Source organism: Micropterus dolomieu, linkage group LG08, assembly GCF_021292245.1.
Source record: "Micropterus dolomieu isolate WLL.071019.BEF.003 ecotype Adirondacks linkage group LG08, ASM2129224v1, whole genome shotgun sequence".
Classification (NCBI taxonomy): Eukaryota; Metazoa; Chordata; class Actinopteri; order Centrarchiformes; family Centrarchidae; genus Micropterus; species Micropterus dolomieu.
This window is the reverse complement of record NC_060157.1, coordinates 21,423,699-21,445,505: the sequence shown is the minus strand read 5'-3', so window position 1 is coordinate 21,445,505 and position 21,807 is coordinate 21,423,699. Positions and strand designations below refer to the sequence as shown.

At 39.5% G+C, this 21,807-nt stretch overlaps 3 protein-coding genes across 14 annotated transcripts in view; 1 reads left to right on the top strand and 2 right to left on the bottom strand.

Moving 5' to 3' along the window:
* Nucleotides 1-6,986, bottom strand: part of zmynd12 (zinc finger, MYND-type containing 12) — a 10,812-nt gene extending 3,826 nt beyond the window's left edge. The window contains exons 1-9 of one of the 5 annotated variants that reach the window (XR_006826033.1): nt 6,724-6,986; nt 5,038-5,167; nt 4,313-4,484; nt 4,019-4,188; nt 3,623-3,745; nt 3,433-3,526; nt 2,739-2,884; nt 2,382-2,457; nt 1,840-1,904 (exon numbers count right to left, since the gene is read on the bottom strand). Coding sequence is in view for 3 of the 5 variants with exons in the window: in XM_046056724.1 (XP_045912680.1) it covers nt 2,446-2,457; nt 2,739-2,884; nt 3,433-3,526; nt 3,623-3,745; nt 4,019-4,188; nt 4,313-4,484; nt 5,038-5,167; nt 6,724-6,863 (987 nt within the window). In the remaining 2 variants the exon portion in view is untranslated. Of the gene's footprint in view, nt 1-1,839; nt 1,905-2,150; nt 2,458-2,738; nt 2,885-3,432; nt 3,527-3,622; nt 3,746-4,018; nt 4,189-4,312; nt 4,485-5,037; nt 5,168-6,723 lie in introns of those variants that run through there. The other 4 variants (XR_006826034.1, XM_046056724.1, XM_046056722.1 and 1 more) reach the window with 4 other exon arrangements.
* A 129-nt stretch (nt 6,987-7,115) lies between these two features.
* On the bottom strand, nt 7,116-10,278 carry LOC123975329 (epithelial membrane protein 3-like). Its single transcript, XM_046056734.1, has 5 exons — nt 9,975-10,278; nt 8,818-8,905; nt 8,607-8,709; nt 8,365-8,505; nt 7,116-7,872 (listed from the first exon to the last, which is right to left on the bottom strand). Exons 2-5 carry the CDS (start codon nt 8,893-8,895, stop codon nt 7,697-7,699), a joined length of 498 nt encoding a protein of 165 aa, XP_045912690.1. The 5' UTR covers nt 8,896-8,905; nt 9,975-10,278; the 3' UTR covers nt 7,116-7,696.
* A 5,134-nt stretch (nt 10,279-15,412) lies between these two features.
* Nucleotides 15,413-21,807, top strand: part of ccdc30 (coiled-coil domain containing 30) — a 20,144-nt gene continuing 13,749 nt past the window's right edge. For 4 of the 8 annotated variants that reach the window (XM_046056669.1, XM_046056668.1, XM_046056666.1 and 1 more), the window contains exons 1-9: nt 15,413-15,830; nt 16,658-16,841; nt 18,207-18,389; nt 18,665-18,785; nt 19,045-19,235; nt 19,564-19,644; nt 19,816-19,890; nt 20,387-20,543; nt 20,893-20,964. In XM_046056669.1, the coding sequence (XP_045912625.1) occupies nt 16,827-16,841; nt 18,207-18,389; nt 18,665-18,785; nt 19,045-19,235; nt 19,564-19,644; nt 19,816-19,890; nt 20,387-20,543; nt 20,893-20,964 (895 nt within the window). In that variant the 5' untranslated portion in view covers nt 15,413-15,830; nt 16,658-16,826. Of the gene's footprint in view, nt 15,831-16,116; nt 16,291-16,657; nt 16,842-18,206; nt 18,390-18,664; nt 18,786-19,044; nt 19,236-19,563; nt 19,645-19,815; nt 19,891-20,386; nt 20,544-20,892; nt 20,965-21,807 lie in introns of those variants that run through there. The other 4 variants (XM_046056663.1, XM_046056664.1, XM_046056670.1 and 1 more) reach the window with 4 other exon arrangements.

Sequence of the window (21,807 nt, the reverse complement as noted above, 5' to 3'; positions counted from 1 at the left end):
CTGGTATGTTAGGGCTTTGTGATGATATGTCTGGGGGTTAACTGATTTAAGTGATTGTAAAATTTAAGTGATCTTTTCTGTATTTTTAGTAAGAGGGGCCGAGCTCTGCTCTGCACAGGTTATTTGGTGTTCTTCTCTGCACCTGCAGGATGCTCTTACAGAACTCAGTATGGAAAGATTCTATGATTGTTTTGTCAAATTATTAAGTTTTGGCCCACAAATTTTGCTACTATATAGAATTATTGTTTCTAGTACAAATTGGAAAGTTTTAAGCCAGATTTCAATTGGAATATAGATTTTAATGTTTCTTTTTATTGCATAGAAAGCTCTCCTTGCTTTGTCCCTCAGATCTTTCACAGCCATGTTGAAGTTCCCTGTGCATGTAATGTTGAGGTAAATGTAGTTTTTTGTGTGTTGTAATTTAGTGGTGTCTAAATAGAAATTGTATGTAACCTGATTCTGTATTGTTTCTGAAAGATCATTATCTTAGTCTTTGCTGTGTTTACTGTCAGGGCCCAGGTCTGACAGAATCTGTACAGGAGGATAAGGTGCTGCTGCAAACCTTCTTTAGTAGGGGTGAGCAACAATAAGTCATCTGCATATTGCAGACCTCTGATCTCAGTGTCGTTCAGGGTGAGGTCAGGTGCCGTGGAACTCTCTAATTGGTTTGCTAATTCATTGATATATAGGTTGAAGAGAATTGGACTGAGATTGCATCCCTGCCTCACTCCCTGGCCCTGGGAGAAGAACGCTGTTTGTTTGTTTCCAATCTTTATGTCACATTCACTTTTTGTATACATGTTCTTAATCAAATAATATGTTTTTCCTCTAATGCCACTTTCAAGTAGCCTATAGAAAAGGTCCTCGTGCTAGATGGAATCAAAGGCTTTTTGGAAGTCAACAAAACAGGCATATACCTTTCTTTTCTTAATGTTTAATTCTTGATCAATTAGAGTCTGGAGGGTAAATATATGGTCCGTTGTGCGGCAATTTGGCAAAAAAAACAACTTGGCATTTATGCAGAATATTGTGGTCAGCAAGAAAGTTGACAAGTCGTTTATTAATGATGTTACAGAATATTTTTCCCAGGTTACTGGATACACATATTCCTCTGTATTTATTTGGATCATATTTATCTCCGGATTTATGAATTGGGGTTATTAAACCTTTGTTCCAGATGTCTGGAAAAGTTCCAGTTGCTAGAATAGTATTGAATAGTTTTAGTATAGCCAATCTGATTTTATGGTCTGAGTATTTGATCATTTCATTGAGGATTCCATCAATACCGCAAGCCTTTTTTAATTTCAGGGACTGGATGACTTCTGTTAATTCTTGTTCTGTTACAGGGTAATCTAGAGGGTTTTTGTTGTTTTTTATCACCGCCTCCAGAGTTTTCCATTTCGTGAATATCTTGTACTGATCATAATTTTTTGTAATATTACTGTATAATTCACTAAAGTGATTAATCCAAGTATTTCCATCTTGGATCGCCAATTCATCCTGCTGGATTTTGTTTAGGTTGTTACATTTCTCCCAGAACAGGCTGGATTCACAGAGCTGCTTCTTGCTGTGTTGTTCTTTTCTAGTTTTTAGGGTGTACTTGTATTGTTTCAGAGTGGCCTCATATTGACAGCGTATGTTGTGGTAATCTGGGTCCCTATGCTTTTCATTTGATAATTTCCTTAAAGTTCTCCATAGGTTTTTGCATTCAGTGTCAAACCATTTGTTATTGTTCATTTGACTCTCTGGTACAGTACTGAACTGGTTTGAATCCTACTTAAAGGACAGGGACTACTTTGTGTCTATTGGAAATTACACATCTGAGTGGACAAAAATTACCTGTGGAGTTCCCCAAGGCTCCATTCTGGGGCCTCTTCTGTTTAACATCTACAAGCTTTCACTGGCTCAAATTAGGAAGAACAACAAAATATGTTATCATAAATATGCAGAAAACACACATTTAATTTACCGAATAGCCAGGGCACTATAATCCCATACAGGCGATATCACCTGAAGAATACATCAAGAATTAAATGATTTATGTCTCAGCAGGATTTGGAAAAACTTCCATGCATGTATCTTCAGTCAACTGGACTACAGCAACAGTATCTTTACAGGTCTATCTAAAGAATGTATCAGACAGCTGCAGCTGATTTCAAGAGGGCTTTACACTGGAAGATAATTTATTTTAAAATACTGTTGTTGGCTTATAAAGTACTGAATGGTTAGAACTATTTAAATGTATTTTTATATTGCCTTATGGTGCTTAATGCTTACATTTTGTCTCAAAGCATTTTATGTTTTATGTGAAGCACTTGAATTGCCTTGAAATATGCTTGCCTTGCCTTAACACGACATGGTTTAAAGTCTTTGGCAGTTACCTCTCTGATACAGAACTTCCTGTAGAGTCAGTGGTATGGACACGTTCACTCCACCATTGCTGCTTCATTCTCTCAACTGGCATGACACAAAAGATGATCTGCTCATTCATCCCATATCTAAAGAGGTGCGGTTGACACACACAAATAACCTCCAGTGGTATTACAGAGAGCCTTGAAACCAAAGTGGAAGTCAGAGTGTCAAAACAGTCACGTCAGACTCCCACTAATTCCCGGCTCATCTTTACGGCTTTACCAATTAGAGATAATCCCATTTAAGGAGGCGGAGGGATGGTGGGATAATGGGGAATTGTGCCAAACTGAACCTTTAATGCCTGGTCACCTCATCTGGTGACTCACCTTAAGGGGGTCTCCTCCCAGGAACCACAGCATGGCCAGACAGTGAGCTAAAAGTGAAATCTGAGATAAGTCTTTTCTGGAGTCATTTTGCTGAAACTCCAACATGGTTCTTAACATCTCGTCCACTTCAACTCGCTGGGCTTTGTCTGATTGAAAGTCATGGATAGAGACAAAGATGCAAATGACTTTTAGCTTTTACAGGATATTAACATTGGGATAAATGCACAGTACTCACGAAAATTGGAAAAAACTAGTACTTCTGCATGTAATAGAGGTCAACATAAAATTTAGGTCAGTCTGTATCTTCTCTATAGTTTGTTTAAGCATCCTTCCCTTCCACACCCACTTTTTCCAGAACAGCCCAGAGAGCTAACAGGCTTAGCATCATATGTAGGGCAGCAGTTACAATAGGGGGCAGTGGTGCGGATGTTGCACAGCCATGTGTCAGCAGTGGTCTCTAGTCAGCCTTAAGCATGCTGGTGTAAATCTGGGGTTTAGCTTTTGGATTGCACAGCAATCCAGCTCAGCTAAATATAGTACTGTTGACCCTATTTTTTTCAGTGATACACCAATCGTCCGTTAAGTGGGTGGAGCAAATGATGGATTGGTGATTTTTTATAAATCTACATCCCGCTTGAATAGTACGGTTATATATTACATTTATATTGTGCATATTTGATGTGACAAGACGTACCATAAGAGGGCTTTAGCAACATGTCAGGATTGTGGACATTTTCAACATGCGTCTTGAAGAGTTTGGTCAGATGGCTGTGCCAAGTACGTGCCACCTACAACATAGGCAAGAGAAGATAAACCATATAACACTTTTAAAAAACAGATTTGGTAAAATTGCCTTGATCACATCACATCTGATCTATTTTTACCTCAGAATACAAGGAACAGGCAATGGGCAGCTTCCCCTTTTTGGAAAACACACCAGCCATGTGAAAGTAGCCACCACAGGTGATTGTGCTATCCAGACCATACGCCTCACTGGCAAAATATATCTAAAAATCACAGCAGAGAAATTAGCTCTTTTTTACAGGGTATGTTCATATGTTCTGGGGCTTTCCAGTGTCGGGTGGGTGCACATGACATGAAAGGAAGAAAATATTGTAAGTCTTGAGCAAGCATTCTATATGGTGAGCAAAGTACAAAAAAAATCCTATAAGTTGTGGCTTGCATTTTGCTCTGTGCAATATCAAGATAGCTATTGAACAGTTGAAAATACTTAATGTGCTGAATCCATTTCTGGTGAGTGTGCTAATTATGACACAAACATCATTTGCAAAGTTAAGCAGAGCTGCTTCCAGGTTTCCAGTCGCTGTGTGGAGGCGGCCCAGGCTTCTGTGCAGCCGGTGGTGGACTGCATGACCACATTCTGGGCTCTTCAAAACCGCCCACTCTGCCTGGGACAGGAGCTCTGCCACCAGGGCTAGATTGCCCAAGCCTGGAAACGCAAGAACAAATACACACACAAATATACATATGACAGACACACACAGGCATGCATTAAACATTGCACAGAAATGAGACAATTTGAGCTGAGAAACCATTTTGTACTCCTTCCTCACCCATGTTGGCCTCAGCCAGCAGCAGGTACGCAGGGACCATTTGGACAGAACTTCGGCCATGGACGTCTATAGAACAGCGCAGGCAGAACTGGGCCGCAGGCAGAGCCTCCTGGTGTTTCCCCTCAGACAGCTTGCTCTGGGCCACCAATCTGCAAATTTCAATCAGCTCTGCCTAAGTAGAGAACCAAACCCAAGGTTAATTTGACCATACATCAATTCATCAGAATCCACTTCCAGCAATATTACATAACAATTGAGTAAACCAAATAAAAAGACCCAGGGTTCTTGTGTGTTTCTGTTGTTTAAATTCTATGACTTTTTCATTACTGTTTCCTCAAAGGTAGCACAGTCTACATGAACATATACACGTAAATAATTTATCAGAATCTATTCAGTTTTTTATTAGACAGTTAATTCTACAATTGTATTGTGTGCTCCGGGTTTGGATTTGGCATCTTGATATATGAAATTAGGAGAGCTAAAACAAAAAACCTGGAGCCCAAACACTAGACAATTTGAAAATAAATGATAAATCGTAGACAGATTTCTGAGAAGAAAATTCAAAACCTTTCATGGCCTGGAGATGTAGTTGTCGGAATTCAGGTTTTTCTTTGCATTCTCCTTGACATGTAAACTAGACTCAAACTCAAAACAAGGTGTTTACACTGTACTGTGTGTTTCATAGTTTTCCATACGTGGTGTCAATGCATTACATACATCCTCACCTTTTTAAGCTGCATTTCAATGCGGCCTGACTGTTGGAGACTTAAGAGTGTCGGTGTGCGAATGGGCACAAGCAGCTGACAGATTCTCTCATGGATACCCACCCAGTCTGCCTGCTGGTGCTCTGCATCGCTGAGAAATTAAAACATTTTTTTAAAGGGCTACTTTATGTCACTCAGTTTCCTTCTCTCCCTTTAGCCACCTTAGATCCAGAGAGTCCTTGTGGCTTTGTGTGAAGCTTTAGTATGCATGTTGAATCTCCTCTCTGGGCACAATGTGACTGATGTTGGCTCAGGAATATTTTCCGAGGTATGACCTGAACATCTGAGCTGCAACTTGTACTGCAAGTGTAGAACAGTAGCCTTGGTAAGAACGGTTGAAAAGTGTGGATCCGGTGTGGTACCATTAATGGTGAAATGTTTCTTTATTTCAGTTGGTTTGCAGTGGAGCGCTAACATTTCCAAGGCAAAGCCTCTATCCCATTTAGAAAAAATCATCTGAGTGCACAAAGGGCATTCTAAATTACATGCCATTACATAACTGGTCTGTAATTTTGCTCATCTGGCTCTCGTCTCCTGCACACTTCTGTGGAAACAGTTTGGTTTTCCTAGCATTTTTTTCTTCTTATCCTTCCGGCGGAGCAACTGTGCTCACTCCAGTGTATTTGTGTTTGTGGAGCTCAGACAGAAACACTGTAATCTGGCCACGTCACATCAACAGTGGCACTGACATCTCATGCTTGTGCATGTTAAGACAGACACAGAGAAGCACACAGCAACACACAAATGTCTTCTCCAGATGCAGGGCCACTGCACTATCTTGTCTCTGCTGAGCTTTCTTTGCATAATACCTCTCAATCTGCCTAATGATAAACTGTCACCACAAACACTAGTCTGGATACTAGTCAGCCAACAGCACGATAATATGTACACTTACAAGTGACTTGTGTCAAAAGCATGTTGCTCTGACAAAGAACCAAAGCTAACTCAACTTAATTGGCCACATGTATAAACTCCTTTAGGGTATATGGCCCCCCCCCCCCCCGATTGCTTTGAGATACAGCTGAATGACCTGTAGGCTACATCTTTTTGTGTGTGTGCTTGACTTATAGTTCTTTTTAAAGGCTGAGAGGGAAGCTGGCTGTGAGCCCCCCTTAAAAGACTGGTGGCTCAGCCCTTTGTATAAATCCCCACAGGGAGGGGTGTCACCACATGCTCCTATTCACTCCCCATGCTGTTCCAATGAGGAGGATTTCGCCGGGCACCATTTTATGAGCTGTAATTTAAGATATATCCATCTGCGACAAATGTAATGCTGACTTAAAAACGGATGTTGCCCAACTCAAATGATCGAACAGACGTAGGAAACGATTCCCTAACAGTCACATGAACAAAACAAACGAAAAAACATTGTGGTAATTTCATTTTCGGCTGTCCCTCCCACCCGACGACACAGTCACGTGAACGTTCTTCATGTCGACGTGTTCTGTAATTTTTGCTGTGAAAAAAAAAGGCAAACACTGCCACCTCGCGTCCAAACCGTAGACATAGTTTGACCATGTTGTTCACACAAAATGAACACAAGACTTAATTTATGCCTGTGGCATTTGGGAATTATGCTCACACAAATAAACTGTTTAGTAAATGCAGTAAAACAGCTAACTTTAGGATAGGACAACTCCATCTTACCAGTAAAATGTGACCCGACACTTGGCGCATTGCAGGTGCGCTCCTCTTTGACAAAGTTCACACAGCTTTTCCGTTCCTTTGGGTAAGGCAAGAGGAATTATCTTAGATGTTGTCCCCAAAACTTGTGGTTTAGCTTCCATTATCACAAGAAAGTCCGTTTGAGACGTGTAAACACCAGACGTAAAGTTAGGCCTATCAGTGTTCTCGATATTAGTTGGTGAGGCTAACGCCAGTTGTTGAGAAACTTTTAAGTTTACGGTCGCTATGACAACGTCCTCCGAAGTTTCCCTCTCTGCTCACACATACACACACACACACACACACACACACACACACACACACAACAATAATAATAATAATGATTTCTTTAAAAACGTAAACAATCATTTGCATTAAATGTGTAGCCTAATTTATTATCATAAAAGATGGGAAAGAACCAATTTTGGGTAACAACAATTAACTTGTACACATTCTGTTTCTTTGTGTGATATTTAGTCAAAGCAGCTACAGAATATATTCTACATATCAGCTTTAAGTATAAAAATATATATATATATATTTCCAGTTTGCTCGAGCAGAAATTAAAAGCAATTCAAATGCCTCATAAGGCCTATAACACTAACAAAAAAGTACATAACACTGCTTTGGTATTTGCCTTCCTTGGTCGACACAGAAAAACAGTGCACAACGAAAACCTCTTCTTAAAACAGGTGGTGAGCATTATATATCAGACTGATATTGAGGATTCAATGTTTGCTAAATTATAACCCAGTTTTTCATGCTAATCTTCCAAATATACGTGTATCTACAATTTAAAAACATTATCACATTAACTGAAGCCTGAGCAAAAATCACAACAAAGGCAATTATGATTCTGTGGCAAAATTTACATTTCTGATTAACGAGAAGTCTAGTCAATGTAAAACTTGTTTTTTTTCCAATACTGTTGTTGACATTGCTTTCCTTTTGCTGGTCACTCTTTCTTACGCAAGTGGATGTATATAACCCCGCTACACAGCAACAAGGGGACACACACCCAGGCCAGGATGAAGCAGTAGCCAAAGTGTCCTGAAGTCAGCTCTCTGGAGTCTTGAAGGATATCCTTATTGTGTAATGTGTAGATGAGAGCTGCAGAAAAGGCGGTCAGCCCTAAAAAAAGGAGGGAAATATGATTTGAGTTTGTTTTAAGACCGGGATGTGTGGAAAAGTTTGCAATGTTTGTAACTTGCTTGGTTTTTATAGGCTACCTATTGAGAAAAGATCATATCTGTAAGGAATGCAAAATCTGTGCCTCACAAATATACATGATCCACCATATTATACAATCTTGTACCAGTTCAAAGAGTAAATAAAAGCTACAGCCACTGTACTCAATTATTATCCTACTGTTTATATTTTTTAAAGGTACAAAACATACCGGTATATGGTTCAAGCCCACCTACAAGATCTTGTAATCAACTAGTACAATTCTTCTGCTGTACCTAAAACATAGAAGTCGGTTCCTCTAAACATTTGGCTTATTTGCCAACCACAGACTTGCTTCCCCTTCCAATTTGTACTGTAAGAGCAAATTTCACCCTTCTCAAATGGTCTCATCATACAGAGACACGTCAGTGGCACGTTGTTTCACTCCACTGTTACCTGCGAATACTTGACACAGACCAGTGAAGTAGAAGAGTCCACCCTTGGACATGGTGAACAGTTGACCCAGGAACACCAAGAAGGAGACCGAGGAAAAGACCACTGAGAGGACCATCAGGACCTGCACTGCCTGAAGCCACTCTGAAAAAGAAAACAGTCTCACTTCTCAGATTTTACCTTGAGGAGAAAACTGTTCATGTAAAGCCAACTTTTATGGTATACAAAATAAAACTGTTGCTTGCCAGTTTCTTTGGAGGATGCACACAACCAGGTCCCTGTGGAGTTATCAAACCTACAGTTGTACCATAGGTCTGAGTTCTCCATGCCATCCCACTGCCACCAGGACTTTGAAGAGAGATTAGACACAATACACACAGCTGAATATGTTGCACTTATGAACTCAGTTATACAATTAAAAGCAAACAAACATCATGTCCTAAATATGACCACTACCTTCTCCATGGTTGCAATGAACAGCATTGCCAGTGTGATGAGATGCAGCAGGGTCACAAACATAAGCAGGTACGCCATTTTCAATTTCCTGCCAAAATCAAACAAAATAGTTTAAATGTGGACTTCCTGGCTGGTGACTGCATCCAACATTAGCAAGTAAATGGTGTGTGATCAATTTAACATGTTTGTTCATTATACATTGAAATTCATGTGTTAGGGAACTTTCCTGATTTGCCTTGAAACTTCACATGGAAAAATAGTAGCTGAACAGAGTGTACTCTGTGCTGCGCAAGACCACGCTTCAAAACAGAGCGCAATGAGTTATTTCTAAAACTGCTCTTTGAATGGCCTGTGTGTTGCCATCGTACAGCAAACCTGCAGTGAACCTGGGCAGGCCTATTGAAATGTAAATTGTTCCAAAATATTTACCCAATTAACCTCTCTACTCTTCTGAATGGTTTTCTTTTTCATTGCGTAGTGTAAACAGTCTGTTTTTCAACTTACATTTGGATTTCATTAAAGCTGCTCCACTTGTAAATATAGAGGAAATTTAAGTCTGAGGGAAAGCCTGTAATTTTACAAAGCTTTTTGACATTGTACCTACAGTAGTATTGCACAAGCAAACATTTAAGAGGCTATTGAAGCTGTAGTGACCGCAATTTCAGTTCACAATAAGGATACATCTTCGGAGACAAAAAAAGACCTTGAGATTAGAGACAGGATGAAACTGTCTGTAGATCTTTATCAATAGGAGAGGTCCATTTGGGTGGGCGGTGGAGTCACAATTACTGTCAAATTATGTCATTAAACTAGATATCATCCATCACATAAAAGTGAATGAAAGGTAAAACATCTGTGAAAGTGGTTGAAAAATAAAGCAAATGGTTAAGGCGAGGGAAATAAAATAAAATAAGACTTGATATGTAATATCAATAAAGTATTTCTGATTCTGATTCTGATTTCTGATATGGCACAGAATATGTGTGAAAATAAAAACATGAGTCTTTTAATGACATGATTTTTGCTACCCATTACTTTTAGAACTTCTATTATTGGGAGATGTGATGAGAGAATCACTACAATGACACTAAGCAAAGCCATGATTTAACAAGATATTCATTCAAATTCCATGAAAAGTCAAGGAAATATCTACTTACGTCGGGTATTGCCTGTTTCTCTGAATCAGATCTCAGGGGCAGCTTAGGAGCAGTCTTGCCACTCTACAACATTGTGCTCCTCTTGGTGGTCCTCTCCCTTTTAGCCTTGCCACACCTCTTTATTTTTCCAGAGAACGCCCATTTCCTCTGCATAGAACAGAGCTCCCTTTTGCTCTGCCTCGAAGTCCCTCAGTGCAACATCACCATCCAAAAAAGACTCAAATGAGACCCACCCATGGCCTACGGAGGCACGTAAAACGACATGAAAAGACCTCCTCTGTAAACAGTCCGCTTGGAATGTGGATTCTTTGGCATAATCAGCATTCTACCATACCTCATCCATTCATGATCTGAGTCTTGTTAGGGCAGATATGACAAATAAACACACAGTTGCAACATAGTTCACATTTCTACACCAGAACATAATGAGTCTTCACAGTGCACTGGTCACACAGAAAACATGTGGGCAGGACACATCATGCAAACATGCCTTAGTTCACGTTGCAGGATCAGTGGAGATAACAGAAAAAACAATACAATATGAAGTTTCAAAGCAGCAGGCTTATTATTTACATCTAGGTTAAAAAAAGAGAAGTAAGACAGTATTTCTGTTATTTTAAAAAGGTTTATATTAATGTATGTACCTCTCCATCCTTAAGAAAGAAATGATTTGAAAATAGTATTGGGTTATTGAGCTTAATGCTAAAATGATAATAAAATTCTAACATTAACTCTGGTATTTCACCTCCAAGGAGGAAATTAAATATGCTAAACTATTGAGTAACAGAAAAATTCTGATATCAGCAGCAAATAAGAAGCAGCAGGAAATGATTTTGAAAATGAGTAACCTTGGTGGTGGAAAGATTAAAGCACATGTACCAGGAATGGCAACAAAGCTAAAAGGAGTGATTTCAAATGTTCCTCTGGAAATGTCTGTGGAGGATGTGAAGAGTGAGATAAAAGGTGGGAAAGTATTAGAGGCCAAAAGACTAATAAATGTGGTGTCAAATCAGACAGCCTGTACTGTATCTGTACTGCTTGTTTTTGAAAAATCTTTTCCTTGTGAAGTCCGAATAGGATGGATAAATTACAAAGTTAGGGAGTATATTCCCCAACCGTTAAGGTGCTTTAAGTGCCAGAGAATGGGACATACATTACAACAATGTAAATGGAGACAAAGATGTGCGAAATGTGGAGGAGAACATGAATATGGCAAGTGTAAAAAGGATGCCAAGTTAAAATGCTGTGTACAGAGGTACAAGTTTGTGAATAACGTGTCATTTGCAGAGGCTTTAAAAAGCACGGGCACTTATAAAACCAAGGAAAACAGACCAACAGAGTATCATGAAAACCTGAATGAAAGTGCAAGGCATGGAGCAGGCCTACCCCAGAGGTTGGGCATAAGAGATTTCAGCCAGGACCAGCAGACACAACACCGGTAACCACACAGCAACCATGTAGACACAAGTGTATAGTGAAGGAGACCACCTTGATGGTAGAAAAGAAGAGCTTTGTAGCTTTTATATGTAAAGTTGTGAATGTTGCCACACGACAAGAAAGAAAAAGTGACAGGATCAAGACAGTGGTAGGGGTAAAAGCTGTCAGAGGAGTTCTTAGGTATCAGAGATTTAAAAGCTGAAGATATAAATGGTATGCTAAGTACTTAGAGTCTGAAGTTAAACCTGATATTGCATTCAAGAAACTTGGCTACGGCCTCACCTTGATTTTATTTTACCTGGTTATGAGTCTGTTAGGTGTTGATAGAGGTAGAAATCAGGGTGGAGGATGTGAAACATTTGTAAGGAATGGGATACCATTTAAAAGAATAGAAACTACAACAGAAATGGAATGTGTAATTACTGAAATTTACAAATCAGACAAGCACTTAGTAGTAATCAACTTATATAACCCTTGTAAATCATTAAGCCTAGAAACCTTAGAGGAAATAATAAGGAGACAAGGACATGGGAAAGGAATATGGTGCGGAGATTTCATAATAGCATTTGGGGAAGTAAGTATACTGATAGTAATGGAGAAGTAATGGAAATGGCACAAGAATCGACATACATTCTGACACACTGTCTTGTATTGATCTCACTCTAGTTTCAAATAATCTGGCAAACTCTTGTGAATGGAAGGTAAAAGAAAGTACATGTATTGGAACTGATCATTTTCTCATATTTTGCTCTATAAATGTTGAAATAGATCTTCAAGAAAGGCCTAAACATAAGAAGTGGAATTTTGCTAAAGCTGATTGGGAAAAATTTAAAGAAATATGTTGTATTAGGGTGTACCCTGCCTTTTGCCTGATGTCAGCTGGGATTGGCCCCAGCCCCCCGAGACCCTGTACACAGGATAAGCGGTTGATGATGGATGGATTGTATTTCAGCAGAGTCAATTTCAATAAAGGGTGATATTGAGAAATGTGCATCTGAAGTTACACATTTAATATTGAATGCATCATTAAAAAGCATACCAGGTAAGTCAGTCGGGGGGAAAAGGAAAATGGTCCCATGGTGGAATGATACATGCACAGAAGCTATTAAAGAACGAAATAGGGCAATGAGAATGTTAAGAAATAACTTGAACCAAGATAATCTAATTAATTATCAGAGGAAAAAGGCTCAGGCACGTAGAGTAATTAAGAATAGTAAACAAAATGCATGGAGAAGCTATATATGTTCTACTATAGAAAGGGAAGTTAAAATAGGAGAGGTGTGGTCGATGCTGAAGAAAATGAGTGGGAAAAAAGTGTATGCTAAAATACCAGAATTAGAGGGTGATGGAATACTGGCAATAACAGATAAAGAAAAGGCAAATGGTTTGGGAAAGAAGTTTGCCAGTGTGCACAGTGCATAACGAGAAGGTTCTTAAGGAAAATAGAGATGTGTTTATTAAAAAAAAAGTGTTACAGATAATATTACACTTATTTAATAAGATATGGGAAGAAGGTAAAATGCCCAAAAGCTGCAAGAGTACGTTAATATTGCCATTTAACAAACCTGGGAAAGATCCTAATAATGCTGGTAACTATAGAACTATCGCCCTAACATCACATCTATGCGAGTGGATGGAGAAGATACTAGTCAGAAGACTTAATTACACCCTTGAACATGGAGGATTATTTGCACCATATCAAAGTGGGTTCAGAAAAGGGCGTTCCACAATGGATGCTGTTGTGAAAGTAAGCAACGAGAAAGAGAAAACATTTAAAATGAAAGAAATAATGACTGTTGTGTTCTTTGATATTGAAAAAGCTTATGATTCCATGTGGGGGGAAGGGTTACTGATTAAAATGTACAAAATGGGAATTAGAGGTAGGTTTTATAACTGGGTCTTAGATTTTCTGTCAGAAAGAAGATTTGGAGTTAAAGTGGGATCAGACGTATCTGAGGAATTTGAAATTGTTAATGGAATTCCACAGGGCAGTGTTATTAGTCCAGTTTTATTTAATGTTATGATTAATGATATTTTTATGAATCTAGACAGAAGGATTGGGTCATCTCTATATACGTATGATGGAGCCATCTGAACAAGAGGACAAGAGGACAAGATCCCAAACGGGTGAGAAGTAAAATCAAGAAAGCAATAGGAAAGGTAGAACAATGGTCGCATAGTCGGGGCTTTAAGCTTTCTCCAAGTAAGTCTTGCCATATGATATTTACCAGGAAGAAAGGGATAGATAAACAGAACCTACTGTTATATGGCCACAATATGGAAACAGTAGATCATTTTAAATATCTGGGTATGTGGTTAGACCAAAAGGGAACATGGAAAATACACATTGAAAAGGTGGAATCAAAATGCAAGAAAGTCATAAATTTAATGAGAGCAGTAGTGGGGAAAGACTGGGGAGCAAATAAACAATCATGAATGTATGTTTACCGGGCTCTAATGAGGTCAACAATAGATTATGGATGCTATGTATATGGAGCAACAGCTAAAACACATTTATTGAAGTTGGATAGAGTTAGTAACAAAGCATTGAGGATTTGTGCTGGTGAGATCAACACCAATTTAAGCAATCGAGGTTGAGTATAGGAGAAGTGCCCTCAGACTTGCTTACATGCTTACGTACTGGAGCCGCTTACATGGATGTGGTTATGAAAACCATCCAAAGAGTGTTATTCAGGAATGTTGGTAGTATAGTTATTTTAAAGGTAATGGCTTTGGCTGGGTAACAAAAACTAAATCAGAGGAATATAGATTAATTTAAACCTGGTTTAACTCCCCTACACCTATTGCACCTATCACCTAAACAGAGAATGTGAAGAGAGTGGGAAAGGACATCTGGCAAGTCAGTACATAAGGAGCAAATATTACAAATACGTAGATATATATACAGAGGGATCTAAAAATGAAGAGGACAAGGTAGGAATAGGAATATATATACCAACAGTGAATGTAAGCATTGGGAAAAGATTACCTGATCAGGCTTCAGTGTACACGGCAGAAATGATGGCGATTATTGTAGGACTGCAGTGGGTTGAGGAAGTAAAACCAGACAGAGTGGTGTGTTGTGTTGATTCTCTAGCAGCCCTTTATACTATTCAAAATGTGAAATATAATATAGAAGATCTAATGCTAGAAATCCAACAAAGTTTATTTAGACTACAGACACTACGGATAGATTCTGATGGGTACCTGCCCACGTAGGTATAAAAGGGAATGAGAGAGCAGACAAAATAGCTAAAAAATCAACTAGGACAAACGATGTCATAAATATACCCCTTGGAAAAGGAGAAGCTAAGGCGATAATCAAAAAAGAAATGATGAAGAAATGGCTAGACAGGAGGGTTGTGGGTAAAAGTGGAAGGAAATATTACAGCTTGCAAAAATCTATTAATTCTCAGGGTGTGAATAGAAGTAACAGAAGAGTGGAGAGCGTTTCAACCAGGCTAAGTTTGATCATACAGGGTTAAATAAAACATTGTTTTTAATGGGCAAAAGTCAATCAGATGAATGTTTGGAATGTAGGTCCAAGGAAGATCTAGAACATGTACTATTACATTATAGGAAATATAGGGATGAGAGGATGAGGCTAAATCAAAAGATAAGTCAGGCAGGAAGGAAGTGGAACCTTGAAGGTTTATTAGGCACAACAGGAGATGGGGTAAAGAATACACAGAAAGCATTAGTACAATATCTGAAAAATATAGGGATATATAAAAGGATTTAGTTGTTGTTGTTTTTTAAATGTCTTCTCTACTATATATTTTTTTATATGATATAAAGTAGTCCCAACCAGGGCCGTTATGGTCCCAACGAACATAGTTCATGCTACATACTCCGATACAGTAGGTGGCGGTATGCACCTTCAAAAGTCATGGTTGTAATCTGCCATAAAACAAAAAGAAGAAGAAAACTTAACGGTATGTTTGTCGCCCCCTGCTGTTAACATTCGTTGATTAAAAGAGAAAAGCTCGATCAAAGGCAATGTCCATTAACTACAACTGAGGACAGTGAATAAAGTATGACATTGATTGATTGCACTACAGTTTACCTGCTTACCAAGGATTAAGCCATTTTTGAAGATCGTTTAATTGCAAAAATAAAACAAACGTTAGTTTAGGATACAGCCCGAGGTCAACCCTATATAGAGTAGGTTAACTCGTTAGGTTAGGGTTATTACTTGTGTCAAACTGTAAAGCTGTCATTTAGAACAAAAAATTGCCTTGGGATATTTTTTTGTAAACTACAACAAACACCGCCAGTTGGTTGATGGGTGCAACTTTCCTGATCGATTGTCCCCTGCCATCCATTGAATGGTACGGTCCGTTGCCTAGGTGCTAGTAGAAGCCAAATCACTCCGCCACTCCTGTCCTCAGCTATCTTGTCGCCTTTACCATTTGAAAGGTGAGTAAAACTTTAAATGCACATTGCATGCTTGGCGTCACCGCTGCACAGAAGTTAGAGTTTAAGTAGGAGTCTTCAGTTATCACAACGAAAACCTTATAGCGTTCACCAGTTGCTGCCAAGCGGCCACTGGAGAAAGCTATGGCTACCGTTAGCGAGCTAGCGTTAGCTGAATGTGAAGTTTAAGTTACAACAGTAACTTTGAACAAACTTTGTTTACTAGCTAACGCTGCTGGTAGCCACAGTTGTCAGAGTTGGCTATTTACTAAGCTAGCGTATTACAGCACAACGTGGTCAGCAAATCTGTGATTATTAGCTAACCACATCTTTCTGACTAGTGAGCTTGCGTGGTCAAAAGGAATGCAAGTGGCTGTTATACAAAACCCCTCGTTTGCTCCTCCTCGTCAGACATTTTGGGAAGAATTGTTAGCTGGAAAACAAAGATTTTTAACCCCACGAGGTAAACGTCGTTACTAATTGGGAATAACAGTAGCATCACTGTTCACAGTGCAGGGAATTAGTGACGGCTATGGATTTTGTTGCTAGTTAAATGCAATGTTCTCAAATGCAGGGCAGGGAAACGCCTGCTCCAATGATAGGGATGTTACCCAAATTGCTGTCCATGTTGAATTCCTCTTGATAACATAGCAGAAGATTAAACATAGCTAATGAGCTTGACGCTTTGCATAGCTTCAGGTGATGTCATTCAGCTGATAAACTGGAGTGTGCCTCTACCTGTCTAAGCTGAGGTAGCTGGTCTGATCTCAAACTTGTGACTGCAGGTCCAAACATGACAGAATTGTTCTAAAGTATCTCATCTTTTACAGGGGAAATCAAGGACAAGAGACGTTGTGATGGATGAATTGCGTCAACAATGGGAGTTGTATTCCATTGTGTACCATGTAGACTAAATTGTCGTTTTGGGATCAGTACTTCACCCCTGAGGAAAAAGTTCATCATTCACAGATGCAGCTGCATAAAACTTAATGTTTGACCATGGATCATGAAGAGGTAACATTCATTGATGTTAATTTGCTTACAGATAACTTAATGCCAGTGTTCATCACCAGAAATAGTTGATGGAACTTGTCTGCTGGTAATTTGTACTTTGTCAGCTTAACAAGTATTAAAATATTAACATTTACAGGTGAAAGGGCTGTAAATATTGCACCTATAGCCAACATTCACCAGTATTAGGATGGTGGTTGTAGTTAATGTCTGATCTTTTAGCCATTTGTTCCACAGTGGCAAGAGTGAAGGCCAGTAGGTGTGGTGTTTAAGTAAAGGCATACGAGACCTGATACCTGGCTTGTGACAATATGTTGCATGTTGTGGGAGCAGTGACCGCTCCTCGAGTAGTTTAAATGGTGCATGGGGAGCCTGTTCAGGTTACAAGCCCTACAAAGTACAGTATTGAATTTAGCAACAGGTGTTTAGTGCTGGCATACCACCATGATGTTGTGTCCCTCTCATGTGTCATGTAAATGGATCAGTTTTCAGAGATACTGACAACCTTGATGTTGAACACTTTTGTTAATGCTGTAGGATTTGCAGGATAGTTTGTTGGATCATTGTTTGGCAAAAGTAAGTAATTCACAAGTAAAAATATTTTGCTTATTATCTTGCACGTGTCATAGTGTGTATTATACATATTCCAAAAAGTGGTCTATATCACTATACAGCAGCATAATGTATGCCTTAAACTGTTGTATACTGCTATGTTAAGGACATTTGGACATATGTAGCTTTGGAAATGCATCAGCTTTTAGCTAAATGACACTGATTGAATATAAATTTTGCCAGTGGTGGCCAAACTATGGTCCGCAGTTGGCCCACTGCCCAATTTTTAAATTGCCTGTGGTGAATTTTGTAAAATAAACTAGAATAAACTTGAGTTTAATTTTAATAAATTGCTCTGTATGTACATTGCACATCGTAGTTTAAACACTAGATGTCACTATCATCTTGAACAACTTCCAGCAAGCCCTGTCATTGCACTAGAACATGAAAGGCGCTGCCAATTTGAACAAATATTTGACCTATTATGATGTATTACTACTAGTCAATGAAAACAGTTTCCTCAATTGATTAAACATGGTGGAAACAAAAAGATAGAAGAGACAGAGTGAATGCCCACAATCAAAGATTGGCCACCCCTGCATTATGCTATGACAAGCAGAGCTTTATAATAACACAGTAAAAAACAGTAAGCCCAAGGCTATTCATTCACAGACGAGCTTAATTTGTGAATTCTTCTTGATTCACCACAGTATTTAGAGGCAGAGCTGCATCATAACAAGTTGTGACAGTTTAACACTTTGCTGATGAATTTGATCTCAGGCCGCCAAACATCCAGCTCCTTCTCTGGGTTCCCAGGTGCGGACAGAGCTGGACCAGATATCTATGCGGCTTCAGGAGGATGGCTTGCCACCGGGGGCCAGTGTTGAGGAGCGGCAGTGCCACCTGTGGCAGCAGCTGCTCGACAGTGAGGCAAAGCTTCAGTCAGCCGCTCAGGAGCTGCAGACCTTACGTTCCCAGCAGGCCAGTGAGATGAAGGAGGTGAACAGTTTGGATTTTAGTTTTCGTTCACCAACTGTTTCATCTGTCTCAGACCTCTTGACCTGATTGTGCCCTTAAACATTCCGTCTAGCATAGTGTGATCCTCCTTTTAATTGAAGCCATAGAGAAATTAAAGTGTTTTATCCCATGACTACAGCACATTAAATACGATAATACTCACATATTGCATTTCTGAAATGGGCACGGGACAGTGCCAATTGTTGAAAATGGTGTGTCAGTCACAGATGAATTACTTTTAGATTTCTGTCTGTCAGGTGGAGAGCTATGTTGCACATATCCGTGGGCTCCTGGAAGAGCGTGAGTGTCTGACTGCAGACTATGAAAGAGACAATGAACACTTGCGACAAGAGCTTCACCAAATCAGACAACAACAAGGTGAATTAAGGCTGAATGTAGTGCATTGTTGGCATTATTTCCTCTGGGTTGTAGCCTAGCCTGACTCACCAGAGCACCTAAGCAGGATATTTCAAAGACACCTTCCCTGAGTTACATATTTTCTTGTGTTTATGATAAATCTGCTCCCACACAGCAATACTCTTGCACTATTTCATTGTTATTCTGTCTTGTGTTTAATGTCATTTCACAAGTTCTGCTGGCCAAACTACTGACCTGTGATATTTCCCCTTTTTTCCAGAGAGTCAGAGCAAAGAGCTGGCAGAGATGTTGGCTCAGGAGGACCTCGGGGAGATGGGCTTGAGCAGCCCCAGTGAGCAGGTGGCTTACTTGCTTGTGGAGAGGGCCACTTTACTGGAAAGGTTGGAGGCTGCTGAGAGGAGACTGGAAACTCAGAGCCTCACTGGCAACTTGAGGGAAGTCCACCACCAGGTAAAAGACTGTTCAATTTCCCTGACAATGTCAGTTCTTCACAGGAAAGGAACCACACAAATTCATTTGAAATTTGAATAACTGCTAATATAGTATATACTGTTGTTACTGTGTAGTTCATTTTCACCATTGGAACTGTAAATGTAAGGCTTCCAGTGAATGTGCACAGCCTCTACCATCTTGAACCATGAATGCACAGTCGTCAGTCATATTAAATTTTCAAATGAACCTGTCCACAGGCTTCATACAGTTGTAATGGTTCACTATCCCAGGCAAATGTAGAGACCATATAAATGGAGTCAAGTGAGTCTGTCTCTCTTTGTGGCAGGAACATATTTGCCACACAATGGGGGAGGACCTGAGGCAGCAGAGGGAGGACATGCAGATAACCATGGATAACATGACAAAGGTGAGGTGACTGTTGTTGAGCCTTGGCTGAGTTACAGGTCTGTATAACTTCAAGTTGGATTATGTTAGAGGAGAAAATAACCAATTTTTCCAGTTAATGTACAGGGACACCACATGATAGTTAACTAGTGTCTGTTGTGATTCTGCACACATGGGTCTTTCCTCTCAGCAGTGTTCCTCCCAGAGTCCATGGAAGAAGCTGTTTGGGCTGCGCAGGTCTGGTCAGAGCAAACACAATATTACCCCTGTAGGTGTCCACCTCACAGCTCATACTAACTAAGTAACTAACCCTGATGTTGTGATAAAGGGCGTCACTGGCTTGTTTCAGAGTGCTGCTACTTTTTGAAATACATTTCACGCTGGTGATGTGCCTTGAAATCCGCATGAGCACTATGATGCAGACGACATTGCTTGTCTCAGTAACAGATCTATGAATGTAATTTTCTAATAACTGAAGAGTGCTCAAAATGGGTGGAACAGTAATGGCATGTCACAGGTAACAGCATGTGTACTTTTTGGACCACTGGTCTCTCTATGCAGGTGAAGGCTGACATATAAGGGCATAACACATTGCCCTCGCTCCTTTCCAGGCCTGCAATGATGATGAATCTCTACCTCAGAATGCATGTGTTTTAAAACAGCATGTTGGGCCACTTGCATCTCCAGTCTAACTACAGTACCTATCTTCTTTCCGGCTGCACTCCTCCTACTGTAACCATTCACGCTTCGTTCTTTTACATCAGGCTCATAGTGAGGAGATTTCCCAGGAGCGGAATGAGCGCCAGCGGCTGGAGCGGGACCTGGAGGAGGCGTCTAGGAGGCTGGCAATGGCTCACCAGGATATCCGCAGACTCACCAATGAGCTGGATGCTGCCAAAAACAACAATATAGACTCAAATGGTATGTTGCGAAGACATAGAGTATGTATCCCTCAAGAATAGTTGGTCTACTTTAGACGTTAATGTTTCTAAAGATATATATACTTATAGTGCTGTATTGTTTTTGCACATTGCTGAATTAAGTGGCTGTAACAAACATTCAGCCCCTGCCCCTGGTCTACCCAGCTGTTTGCCCCAACATTTAAAATATTTTCATGACCACATACAGTAACTTGTATTACTTGTTGTTAGGTCAGGTGTGTTATTATATCAGATTGCAGGAATACAATAATGGCATATGAAAAGGCACTAATGAGCAGAAAGCTTATATTCAGATTTAGGGAATTAAAAAAATATGCTTATAATCTCAGGACCTGAGCTACAGGGAATGGTCCAAGAAGTAGACAACCTGAGGAAGGAAGTGGACAAACTGAAACACTGTGGTGAGACAGACTTGGGTGTGTGATGTTAACACCAGCCACATTGTTTGGAGATTTAATTTTACTGTTCTAAAACTTGTTGGCCCAAGTTAAAATAGGTGCCAGTAAGGGTGGATGTTGTAAGGATATTAGTGATTCTATTTTTACTTAATGGAATTTTGTTGTATTGTATTCAATATGTGTATTTAAAAATTCTTAAATTTCATATTCCAAATATAAGGTCTTAAAAGTCTTAATTTTCATTACCAAAGTATTAAATTTCGTTTACCAAGGTCTTAAATTTTTTCTTGTCCTTTCGTAGGATTTAATTAATGCCATAACGTCATGAATGAAAACTTTGTGTGTGTGTGTGACTCTGATGTTACGGCAGTACAGGTAATAATAATAATAATAATAATAATAATAATCCTTATTTGTAGAGCACTTTTCAAAAACAAGTTACAAAGTGCTTTAACAAGTGTGAAGAATAATACAAAAAAAAGATAAGAGCATGAAAATTTAATATAAAATTAGTAAAATAGAATAAAATAAAAGGGATAAAATAAAGTCAAATAAGATCGGGAAAAGCTCTCCTATAAAAGTATGTTTTAAGAAGGGACTTAAAAGAGTTCACTGACTCAGCCGACCTGATTTCCTCGGGCAGGCTGTTCCAGAGCCTCGGGGCCCTGACAGCAAACGCTCTGTCCCCTTTAGTTTTCAGTCGAGACTCTGGAACGATGACCAGGATTTCTGTTTTGTCTGAGTTCAGCTGGAGGAAATTATTTGACATCCATTTTTTAACTTCACAAAGGCAGTTGTTAAGTGAACTCAGCATTCCAGGGTCTGTGGATCTGACGGGCAAGTATA

Bases quoted from the DNA above. Each gene is read 5' to 3' on its own strand.
- LOC123975329 (XM_046056734.1), bottom strand. From the start codon at position 8,895: ATGGCGTACCTGCTTATGTTTGTGACCCTGCTGCATCTCATCACACTG. The intron at 8,506-8,606 runs GCAAGCAACAGT...TTTCTTTTTCAG, and splicing joins TGCATCCTCCAAAGAAACTG to AGTGGCTTCAGGCAGTGCAG. The intron at 7,873-8,364 runs GTAACAGTGGAG...TCCTTTTTTTAG, and splicing joins TCTGTGTCAAGTATTCGCAG to GGCTGACCGCCTTTTCTGCA.